We start from the raw sequence: 12,543 nt of genomic DNA, 5'->3' as shown, positions 1-12,543 counted from the left end.
GAGCTGGGCATGTTTAGCCTGCAGAAGAGAAGGCTGAGAGGAGACATAATGGCCATGTATAAATATGTGAAGGGAAGTGGTAGGGAGGAGGGAGCAGGGTTGTTTTCTGCTGCCCTGGAGACTAGGATGCGGAACAATGACTCAAAACTACAGGAAAGGAGATTCCACCTGAACATTAGGAAGAACTGTGGTGTGGTGGAGGCGCCTTCTTTGGAGGTGTTTAAGCAGAGGCTGGATGGCCATCTGTCGGGGGTGCTTTGAATGCGATTTTCCTGCTTCTTGGCAGGGGGTTTGACTGGATGGGCCACAAGGTCTCTTCCAACTCTATGATTATATGAAAAACAAGTAAATATGCTCACGTGATGTAACACTATTGTTATTTGCCATAAAATTAACTTTGAATGAAAGACCTTGAAGACCCCATATTATCAGCTTCTCTGCTCAACTCTTGTAAACTCAGAGCCATGACTTTGTTGAAAAAATAAAACATGAACAGCATTATATTGATAACATTTAGCTGAAGTAAACAGTTTCTAAATAGTTGTAATGGGCATAGTATATCTGAAACATCTTCTTTTTTTTTTTGCTGAATCAAATGAAGAAATTTTAGATATTGAAGAGAGGGCAGTTTTACATTGACTACCTTTCATGGGATGATCTAACTCCACCTTCAGTTCCATTCTAATTTCATTAACCTCAAATTGGTGCTTTCCAAAAGGCATTTACAAACTTGAGCTTCCTAGTGCAGCAAGAGTACTTCAAATGCTCAAGTCTAATAGTCCGTGATAGAAACATTTAAATTAATAAATATATGCACCATAGGGAGTCCCTTTTATAAATGTTGTCTTATTCTACAATAAGCTTATTGGAGTATATAGTTATGCATATATGCTTTTGTCAAAGAGAATGGCAATTATATCACATATAATACAATAATTATGAGGGGTTTTTTTTAAAAAAAAGATAATAATAACTGTAGAATTAATCATTAGATTAATTAATTTTTAAAATTCAAGAGCCATCATTCAATACTAAATAATGCTATTTTCCAATGTTTTTATTAAGGTTTTTTTTTTTTTAAAAAAAAAAATACAACTTAAAACCCCCACCCACAACCTCTCCATACCTTTGCAGTCCTGCTCTTTCAAAATACAAATAAACTAAAAACAGAAAACATAAAAGGCATTAAAAACACAGTTGGCTTCTCCCCCTCTCAAACCAAGGCATATATTAAACTGTTAGATTGTACTTTTAAATAAAGCTAAATCAATGAACACAGCTATGTTGTTATATGAATATTTTATAATGTTTCATACAAATGCTTTGAATGAGGTTCCATGAACGAGCCCCATTCAGCTGGGTGCCACTCTCCAGATATTTTAAATTACATACCTCATCATCACTGACCATTGAATGGGTCAACTTGTAGTTCAGGCTTGTACCAGGGGCTTTAATACCCACAAGTAGCTTTTCTAAGCTCTGATGGAGGTAATGGGATTGGTATCTCGATCTTACAGCAATTGTATGATGAGATAGGGCTTGGTGAAACCAAGACCAGGTTGCCAATCCATACATGATGGCTAGGTCTGTAGAAGGACAAATGGTATCAAAGGATATTGATAACAGAATATGCTCTCTCCACATTCAGTGACAATACTCACCAAGCCAGTGTCTGAAGAGTATAGTGTCAGAATGGTACTGCTTTCATAAGCTGTCTGTGGGCATCCATCAGAAACCTGGTTGACCACTATTAGAAACTCAATACTGCATTAGGTGGACTTTTGGTTTCATTTCCCTGAGGGCTTTTTAGATTAATATTGTATACTGCAGAAATTAAAAGTGAACCAGTTTACAGACATTTCTGAAAGGATCACAGATTAGGTAATGTAATTTCTGGATTTTGTTTCAGTATGAATATTTCAACGCTGTCCTTATTAATGAACGAGATGAAGATGGGAACTTCTTAGAACTGGGAAAAGAATTCATTCTGGAGCCAAACGACCATTTTAATAACTTGCCTGTGAATGTCACTCTGAGTGATGTCCAAGTGCCAACCAACATGTACAACAAAGGTAAGGAAAAGCATTTTCCTTCACAGCAATTTATAACTTCAAAACAAGAATGTGTCATATGTTTCCTCATGATGGGCATTTGGCCAGCTGTGGAATAAAACTGGTTTTAATTTGATCTGAATTCAAGTTACTGTTCAGTAGGGATGTGAGAACATTTGGAAATGTCCTTGACCTCAGAATGTCTTCAGATGTTGAATAAAACCTGTCATGATTTGGTTTTTTGGAACCGAATGAGGATAAACAAAATATACCCCAACCCATCAGTAGCAGCCATTAGCACAAATATTATTTTTCAGAAAAAAAACTAACAAACAAATCCTTTACAATGTTTTACTCAATATCCCCAGAGTATGAAAAACCATACAAATGCCCTGCATATTCTGATCCAATACAGGCAGCAGCAACTCATCTATAATTCCCTGTCTATGAATGTGGGGTGAGATTTTTTTTCTTACAAACTTGTCAGCAAAAAGAGGTGTCTTTATCAATGACCCCACTCCATTGGTCCCCTAGGGAGACCTCATCTGACACATTCCCACTCACAGAGAAGCTCCCCTATCCACAGTCTCAAAACAGAGCACCTTTTCTATACTGTCAAAATCAATGAGATCATGGTTGGATCTTGTGTTCAATTGCATAGCTTCATCTTCAACTATGATTCTCTTCCATGTTTGTATTATGAAACATGAACCAAATCCCCCCAAAAACTTTGAGAGCCAATATCTTAAAATACAACTCTGTACAAATAAAAACACAATAGATAATAAAAAGTAGTGAATGAGAACAGTATTTCTCAATCAAAGTGATGTAAACAATGAAAGAAAATGACTATTCTGTTATAAGCTACCCATTCTAGGCCTCCTGTATTATTTCTGAAAAACCTCCCAGCTGAGTGATACACTTTGAGTACTTTTGTTTAATTATTTCTTTCACCCTTTTCCTCCCAATAAATCCCTCTGTATTGCAGTGAGCTTTTAGAGAATGCAGAGAGAGATTGTATCTGTTTGCCAGAATTATGGACCATTTTTCCTTGTTAGTTGGTAAAGTCCATGAATTTTTTCAGGCAGTCCTGTCAGCGGGAGATATGTTTTACTTCAGCTCCACTGAGAAAAATAAAACAAGCAAGATGTTGCAGAAAATTTGAAGCTTGTTATCAGTTTTTATATCAAAACATATGGATCATGCATGCTGTAAGATGGGAAACTCAATCATGTGAAGAAAGAAATTGAGAAATCTTGACTAATTTCCAATAATTATATTGCAATAAGTGAAACTCATTCACACTATATAAAGTAACAACTTATGTATCCATGACACGTAAAATGGACCATTTTCCTGTTTTCCTTTCACACATAGAGCAATTACTGTTTTCATCAACAATATAAATCTGCAAAAAAATTGTCCTCTATTTTATTTTTGTTTCTTCAAGTCATTGACTAATTTGGAAACAAAGCCAGCTTTGGAACAAAGCATTAAGGAAAAAGTATATTAATAGCTTGTTTCTGTAGCACATTTATATTTCTTACTTCATTTATCATCACAGGAATAGTGAAATTAATCCTGAGGGCCTACTGGGTCATTTTATTTTGGATAGGACTCTTTACACACACTTAGCCTTGTTTATATGGGTGTCCTTCTCCATGTAGGGAGAAAATAACCAATTTGTTTAATGCTGTATCTTGTTTCTATGGACATCTGGTCAAATTAACTTTCTCTGGACTCCGTGGGTGGATGAGGTTCATAGGGAAGTACCAAGTTCAAGTAAACTTTATTTGTTACTTACTTTCAGAGGAAATAAGTATGAGAAGCATGAGAAAGCTCTCCTCACAAACAAATTGACTTAGTAAGCCCCAAGGAAGTCCTTGATTTTATAGTGATTTAAAGTGCTTCAGTTTTAACAATATAGGTTGAGCACCTCTTATTCAGAAATCCAAAATACCTCCAAAATCCAAACCTGTCCACATGAGTGGCTGGGATAGTGGCACCTTTGCTTTCTGAATCTTTGCTTTCTGAACCCAGAACTATATTACCAAACTTACTTAAAACATAGATCTCCATAACCCATCTAAACACAACTACAATGTTTTCTGCAATTCAAACTTAATGGAGAATACTGGGAATAGAGACTTAACTCATATTCATTCAGGGAAATATCCCCCCCCCCTCCATTTTCATTATATTTTATTTTAGGACAGATAGAACTGATTCACAAATTAGAATAGTTTTCAAATACACAGAAGCATGGCATTCATGGCATCAGATTGCTTTGTCAAGGTTCATTGTGCAAATATGGACAACCCTTGAAAGGAGATAAAATCATTTGGATACAGTCTAACTTGGATTTTGTAGTTGATATATGTCCAGCAGATATAAATTTGGCTTCTACTTGACCTATTCTAATGGACACATTTCATTTTGTTCAGCCTGAAAATGAGAACAGGATCCTTGGAAAGGGAAGCGCAGCCATTCATGTTTTATGTCTATGCAATTTCTGGTTTATAAAAGTGGCCTGTAGAAGACTGATGGGTAAGGAAAACGGGAAATGCCTCTTTCCTATAAGTCATGCTTCCAGCCTGCCTAAAAGAAGTTGTAGTGAATTCATATGTTAGCTGAACCCATTTCTGGATATGTCTGGTGTGATGATGGGCACATTACTTCCTTGTATCCTATTTGGAATTTGGGAACATACTCTGTGTAGATGCCTTTGGAAAGTGTTCATAAAGTTCAGCAGGTTCAAGTTGATGTGGCCAGACTGGGGCTGGTTACAGGGAAAACAAAAACTACTTGTTACAACTCCAGCATGTGCCTTTTCAGTGCTATTTGCCATTAAATTGGTTTTGACGTATAGTGATCCTATGAATGGAAGATTTTCCATTGCCTTGGGAATAGCACTGGGAAAAAGGAAACAACAAACAAACTATAAGAAGCCACAGAGATCAGTGTTTCACTAGAAATCGAGTAAAATTGGGAGGGGGGGGGGGGGAATAGCCAAATGGAAATGTGAATTTTTTACACTGATGGGAAGGAGGATAAGCAAGAAATTATGCAACGAAAGACAATGAGATATATTACTTTGTCAGAAATGTCATGCCTGACTTAGCAGGCAGGGATGTTGCGGGGGTGGGCGTCCTCCTGCCCACTATTGTGCCTGGGAGGCTTCTTCTTCCCAGGAGCCTGCATGGGCTTGCTTCATGAGGCCAGTCAGCCAATCAAAGATGGGTCCTGCCCTGCCTTCTGATTGGCTGGGCTGGCCGTCACCCTGATTCACTGACGGTCTACTTAAGGCTGTGCTGCCTGCTCTCTACCAGTGCACCTTCGGCTGTTTTAGCTTTTAGCTATGAAATGAAACACAATTGAGATCCAGATTGTTTGAAATACCATATTCTATGACATTAGCCTTTCTGAGCTTTGAGAGGTACGGGATAGATCATTTCTCACACCATGCTGAAATATCAGAATCCTCCAAAGTCAACTGCTAACACTGTTGACATTTCAGGAGGTCTTCCAGTAATATATAATGAGTAGAGAGATTTTTCCATAGTGGTAGAACAGGAACATGTGCCCCCCGAAGATATCTCTGGAAACTTGAAACTTCATTTTTAAAAAAACAAAAACAAATTTGGGCCTATTTTCAGACAGTTTTCTTCCAAAACCAGCTTAAAATGTTTACTTATCAAACTGGGACATTTAATTGTCTCAGAGCCTCCCTCCATGCTTGGAACAAGTCAAAAAAAATGACCAGAAATTATGTTCTTATATTTTGAGCATAGGCAGAATTCACAAATTGTGGCCTGGGGTGACAATTGCTCCCTACCCTGTAGAGTTGCCATCTTTCACAGTAGAGGAGCTCAGCTGGAAACTTTCAAATGCATTTTCTACCTTTATTATCATTACTGCCATTATTTCTAAACATTTTGAATTCATACAAGAAGGAGGAGTTCAAAGGGATAAAGAGGAAAAAAATGAGCATAGAGGTCTGAACTTTTCATCTGATACTTATTTTCTATTCACTGTGTCTGGCTTATTTGTTTATTTTAGCAAATAAGGCAACAGACTTGCTGTACAAAATGAGCATATTTCTCACACTTTCCCTTCCTATTCATCAGCTTTTGGCTCTTTAAATTAGCAAGAGAATTTAAAAACCTCATAATATAAAAAGGGGGAAACCTAAACACAATGAAATAGATAGGGTTAGAGTTGCATCATGTCATGTTATGTGTTATATACTATTCACTAAATGGCTTTTGAGAAAAAAGATACTTGTAAAAATGTTTTCTCCATGGGGCTTGTATTTCTAGTTTGATTTAGCTGTTTGCTTCTCCCAGTGCAAGATTTTTGGTGATTGACTCCAAAGTTTAATTTCTGAATGTGAACCGTATACTTCTTAAAGGGTTTCTTGATCTTTCAAGCCCAGTGTGAGTAATAGAAGGCCATACATGGGGAAGGGTGATCTCACCAGATGTCTTTCACTAGCTCTCCTGTGCCATGAGCTGATTTTCTAAAAGTTGATAAATGTAGTCTGCAATCAAACCTCTGATTGCCTTGAAAAAGAAGCTCTTCTGAGTGTATAAAGCCTTCTCAAAAATGTATTCTACTATGACAAACCACCATTACTTTTGATAAAGTAGGTTTTTCCCGATTTGCCACTTAAAAGGAGATACAAATATTATTCAGTATACTTCCCTAGCATTTTTTAAAAGGTAACTGCAATATTTTCCATTTTCCTAAATATCATAGGCCAGATTTTTTTTTTTCATTCTTTGAATGATATTAATTGTTTATGATCTACAACTGGGAGATGAGCCCGACATCTACCTGTTTGGTAGTAAAAATGTGTGCATGTGTTGTAGGAGTCTCGTTCGTCACAGTGTGTAACTTGTTGGTTTTCTTGCCTGATAACCCACATGAAACATAGTGCTGAAAACACATGCTTGTGGACACTGGATTTTTTTTAAAAAAAATTAGCTGCATTTTATTTTTGTACATATTTTTATGGGTGAAACATTAAAATAAATTTTCATTTTTCATTCAGATAATATGCCCTTTTAGAGAGGATTTACCGTATACTTCTTAAAATACTTATATACTTTCATTTGACAAGATATCTGTGTAGTATTTTATTCTCATTATTAGTACTTTCATTGAGACATGATTTATGAAACTATGATATTATATGAAATGCCATATAGACTACTATAGAATACTGCCTCTGCAATGTGGAAACCACAAACCTCAGTTTTAGCAAGTTCTGTTTATAGTAGGCAGAGAATAGATTAGAAAAATACAACTGATTGTTCTCTTGAGTTTATATTTGGCAGTAATTGCAATAATTTATTCAGCTTATAACTGAAGTTACTCAGTTAGGACAAAAGTAATGTTTATCATTGGCACTAATTGAGGATTCTAGCACATGCTTCATCTCCCAGATATATGTCCTATGAGAATTTTGCTGTAATAAATTACAGATTACTCGTAATTACTTCATTTTCCTTTAGCAGATGTACTGGAAGCATATGATGTGGATGTCATATACTGGTAGATGTGTTTTATGTTGAGGATAGGCGCTGAGGGGTGGGGGGGGGGCTCATCTGCATTCTCCTTTTGTCTCTGTTTTTCTCTTCTCTCTCCAACACACACTCAAGGATTCTGGAAGCAGTTTCTTTTATCTTACCTGTTGTAGGTAGGCAGACATGATGATCAGTTGGAGAAAAGTACAATTCTTTTCTAGATCAACCTTTATTGCATTGTTTGCTGCAGCCCAGCATTAAATGTCTGTGTTTCTCAACATGTTTCCAGTATTAATGTTGTGTTAAAAAAATCTAGATAAATCACAAGGGAAAGGTGGGGGCTGAGCAGTCAGAAAATACTTTATAAAAATGAACTTTTCTGTCAGAGGCTGAAATATGCCTGTAATGCATTAAGCTACCATAGTTTGTTGAGGTTAAATGTACCATTTAAAGTTACTTTTATAGTTATGGAAGCATGTCCTCTCTAAATGGAAAGAACAAGAACATGAGGTTTAGTTGTTGTTCAAACTGAACCTAATGTTCTGGCTTTTGTTATGGGTAAATTGACAAGTAGCTTTTGTTCTTTTTCAGAATGGGGGAGTTGAAAACACTTTGACTACTTATCTGTCCCCTTAAACTGTGCATATAACTCATTACATATACAGTGGGTTTGGTTCCAGGACCCCACATTGATACCAACCTGTATGGATACTCAAGCATAGTAATGGAAAAAATCAAGGTTTGCTTTTGGGTTTTTAAAAAAAATATTTTTAGAATGCTTCAATCCATGGTTGTTGAAATCTGTGGATGCAGAATCCATGGATACGGAAAGCTGACTGTAAAAGTAACTTTCCAAACTTTCCATATGGGTAAATGGTCTTCTGACTGCTCTCATCAGCCATTCTCTGACAAACAGAATGATGTGCATACCAAATGATATGCATAGTAGGCCTGGGTAACAACGGAAAAATTTGTTTCTAAAATCGATTTGTAATTGGGGTTTTTTTTTGTTTCGATATTTAAAATAATTACAAAATTTTCCCTTAAAAAAGTTCGGTATTTACGAAATTTCGTAAATATTTACGAATCGATTCGTTAAGATGGCGGACCCCCCGCGCATGCGCAAATCACTTCCGAACTTCGTTATTGTTGCGGGGTCGATTCGTTAAGGTTATAACGAATCGATTCGTTAATATGGCGGACGCGATTTGCGCATGCGCAAAAAACGACTTCCGAAACTTCGTTATTAAATACGAATCGATTCGCTATTAAACTAATAACGAATCGATTCGTTAAGATGGCGGACGCGATTGCGCAATGCTAAATGCTCTATAAACAAAATCATTTCATAAAATAAATCAAATAAAATAATCAAATAGAACAAGATATTAAGATATTAAATAAAAAAGTAATAAGATAAAGTAGCCAAAACTGAGTCAATTTAATAATATAATGAAATAAACAATAATATAATAATAAAATTTAAATAAATAAAATATAAATAATAATAATAAATAATAATAATAAATAATATAAAATTATATAATATATACAATATAAAATAAAATAATATAATATAATAATATATTATTATATATATTATATAAATGAAATAAATAATAATATAAATATTTAAATAAAATATAATTAAATTTCTAAAATATTTATAAAATATAATTATAAATAATAATAAAAATAATATATAAAATTAAATTATAAATTATTAATATATAAAAATAATGTTATTATAAAAACTTAGAAAGTAAATATAAGAAATAAATAAAGAAATGTAACAAAAAGTAACAGAATTGCACTTTGAAAAAACTCTGAAAATTATCTGGGAAGTATTGCATACATACTAATTTCTGTAGCAGTATTGCAAGTTAAGTAAGAAGGACCAACTTCACATTTGGGGGTGGTGTATCTTAATGTGCATCCTTAGCCCTGTTGTGGCAAGATGCCTCATATCTTTTCCTCTGCTGACGCTCACACCGCAATGCCTGCAAACTGCCAAAGTGGCCCTCTGATTATGGACGTCATAATGATCCCATAGGAGCGATCTCGGCCTACCCCTACTAGGCACTTCAGATGTACTCATGCTCATGTTTGGACTGTCGGTGTTTGTGGAAGGGAGTATAATTGTTGGTTGTTTCTGTAGCTCGCCCTCCATCAGCATGCAGTCCTCTTGATCACTAATTCCTGTGGTGGAAGCACATTCCATATTGTCTTCCTCCCATTCGTCTGACACGTCCGCCTCCTTGCCCTCCTCTTCATAACAAGTAGTATCAGAGGTACTTGGAAGGACATCAGGATCTGAACGTAGAGTCTTTCGAACTGATGAAGAAGAAGGTTCTGCCATCTCACAGCTGGTTGAAGCATCTGTGGGTGTTTCAGTAACCATCTTGTTGAATGAATGTTCCCTTCTTGTCAATGTGTTCATCTTCAGTCCCCTACCTTTCTTCGGTATTCACGATAGCACTTGGCCCTTGCGACTAGAAAAGCCGGGAAGGAAGCGTTTCATCACACTGGTTGGAACTACACAAATAATGAGCAAAAGGACCGCACTGGTTGGAACTACACAAATGAGCGAGCACTGTATTATAGCACTTTGTGTTGGCAAAAGGAGCGCACTGGTTGGAACTACACAAATGATGAGCGAGCACTGTATGTAGCACTTTGTGTTGGCAAAAGGAGTGCACTGGTTGGAACTACACAAATGAGCAAGCACTGTATTATAGCACTTTCTGTTGGCAAAAGGAGCGCACTGGTTGGAACTACACAAATGACAAACGCACACACAGCCACAGAAGAGTCTTTTATTTTTTTAGAATATTTTTTTTAAGAATAAAAGAAAGGTATTTTTTAAAAAAATTCAAAAATGGAAAATTAACCAAAAACTGGCCCTGATGTGGACCAAACACAGCCATGAGACAGGGCAAACGAGAGCACACAGCAACAGAAGAGTCTTTTATTTTTTTAGAATATTTTTTTGGTTTTTTTTAAGAATAAAAGACAGGTATTTTTAAAAAATATTCAAAAATGGAAAATTAACCAAAAACTGGCCCTGATGTGGACCAAACACAGCCACGAGACAGGGCAAACGAGAGCACACACCAACAGAAGAGTCTTTTATTTTTTTAGAATATTTTTTGGTTTTTTTTTAAGAATAAAAGAAAGGCATTTTTAAAAAATATTCAAAAATGGAAAATTAACCAAAAACTGGCCCTGATGTGGACCAAACACAGCCACGAGACAGGGCAAATGAGAGCACACAGCAACAGAAGAGTCTTTTATTTTTTTAGAATATTTTTTGTTTTTTTTAAGAATAAAAGACTGGTATTTTTAAAAAATATTCAAAAATGGAAAATTAACCAAAAACTGGCCCTGATGTGGACCAAACACAGCCACGAGACAGGGCAAACAAGAGCACACACCAACAGAAGAGTCTTTTCTTTTTTTAGAATATTTTTTGTTTTTTTTTAAGAATAAAAGAAAGGTATTTTTAAAAAATATTCAAAAATGGAAAATTAACAAATTAACAAAAACCGAAGGAAGGAATGAATCCAAGCAAGGAATGAATAATAAGCAAGGAATGAATCCAAGCAAGGAATGAATAATAAGCAAGGAATAAATCAAATCCAAGCTTAGCCAGCAACCAACCAAGCCAACCCAATGCAAGCCGCCCTCCCGGACCTCTTCTCCCTCGCCTCCAAAACAAATGAGCTGTGCGGCCACACGGAGCCGCTTTTAAAGGGCTTGCCGGCCAATCAGAAACAGCCACGGTGCACTACTTGGGTGCTTGGGAGCGCCGGATTGGCTCCCAGGGCACCAGCATCCTCCATCCCATTTACGAAACGGGCGGAAGCTCGTTAAAAGTATGGGGGATGCCGTTTCGTTATTTTAAAACCCTTCCGGGTTTGAAAATGTGTTTTGTATTCATTTTGTAATTGTTAAATATAACGAATATTTAACGAATTACAAAATTAACGAACGAAACCGCCCAGGCCTAATGCATAGGGATGGTCTGGGTGGTCCCATTGTTTTTAAATTGATGATGATGATGATAATGATGATGATGATGATGATGATGATGATGATGATGATGCAGCTGTCTTTTGGATAGGGTCTTTGCTGGGCCAATTTTTGCTACTGTTTACCAGTTCCTGAAGTAGTGGCAATTTAAAATACCATATTTCAACTGATTCCAAAGCTTAAATATTCTGAAGAAGCCAGATACTGTCTGATCCCAAACATTATTTAGGGTCAGGCCAAGTTACTACCTGGAAAGTAGTCTAAATAAGAAAGACCAGTTACTGTAGTCGCTATTTCAGAGGAAAACAATGGAAACCATTCCCTGAATAAATCTTGCCAAGAAACCAGTATGTTATGCCTTAAGAGTTGGCTTGAAGGCACGGCAAAAAGAGATGAGTCCTCTAGGATCCATACCTACAGTGTTCTTGTAGAAGTTGTTTATAAAGAAGGGATGTTGGGCAAGCTAGGGAAAACATAATGAGCAATCAGATAGCTCTGCATCTTTCAGTTCTATATTGCATCTCATGTCATTTTCCCTGGCGGAGGAAGGTGGTAATATGGGGTTAATATATCCAATAGTTTAAAACCTAATAGACACGGGTTTCAAATAGCCACCAACAGTTCACCGAAATGGCCTACAAATTAAATAGAGTGTACTATGAATTAATGTCTGCAGCACCAGCTTTCTTTCAGTAAGTGATTTAAACTCATCACTACTAGAAATAGATTTTACATGTAATCTGCAGACCTATTTTGTTTGAAGCATTGTTATTTATAATCACTTCCCTGCAAATCTAAAGGTTGCCCATTGTTTAAGTTAACAGCCTTCTGGTTCACTGTTCTCGGTTATACATTTCTCAGCACCTTCTCTTGCATTTAGAGAAACGTGATAAAATAAATGAATGATACCATGTTATAAGGGTTCTTCTGAT

The 12,543-nt window shown here is 36.2% G+C and overlaps 1 protein-coding gene across 2 annotated transcripts in view; it reads left to right on the top strand.

The window, feature by feature from the left end:
• The window catches only part of CACNA2D3 (calcium voltage-gated channel auxiliary subunit alpha2delta 3), a 674,683-nt gene that overhangs the window by 280,783 nt on the left and 381,357 nt on the right, over positions 1–12,543 (top strand). For both annotated transcript variants that reach the window (XM_067463553.1, XM_067463552.1), the window contains exon 5: positions 1,910–2,072. In XM_067463553.1, coding sequence (XP_067319654.1) covers positions 1,910–2,072 — 163 coding nt within the window. The remainder of the gene's footprint in view (positions 1–1,909; positions 2,073–12,543) is intronic.

The sequence above is a fragment of the Anolis sagrei genome, chromosome 2, assembly GCF_037176765.1.
Source record: "Anolis sagrei isolate rAnoSag1 chromosome 2, rAnoSag1.mat, whole genome shotgun sequence".
NCBI lineage: Eukaryota > Metazoa > Chordata > Lepidosauria > Squamata > Dactyloidae > Anolis > Anolis sagrei.
This window is presented reverse-complemented; position numbering and strand designations above follow the sequence as displayed.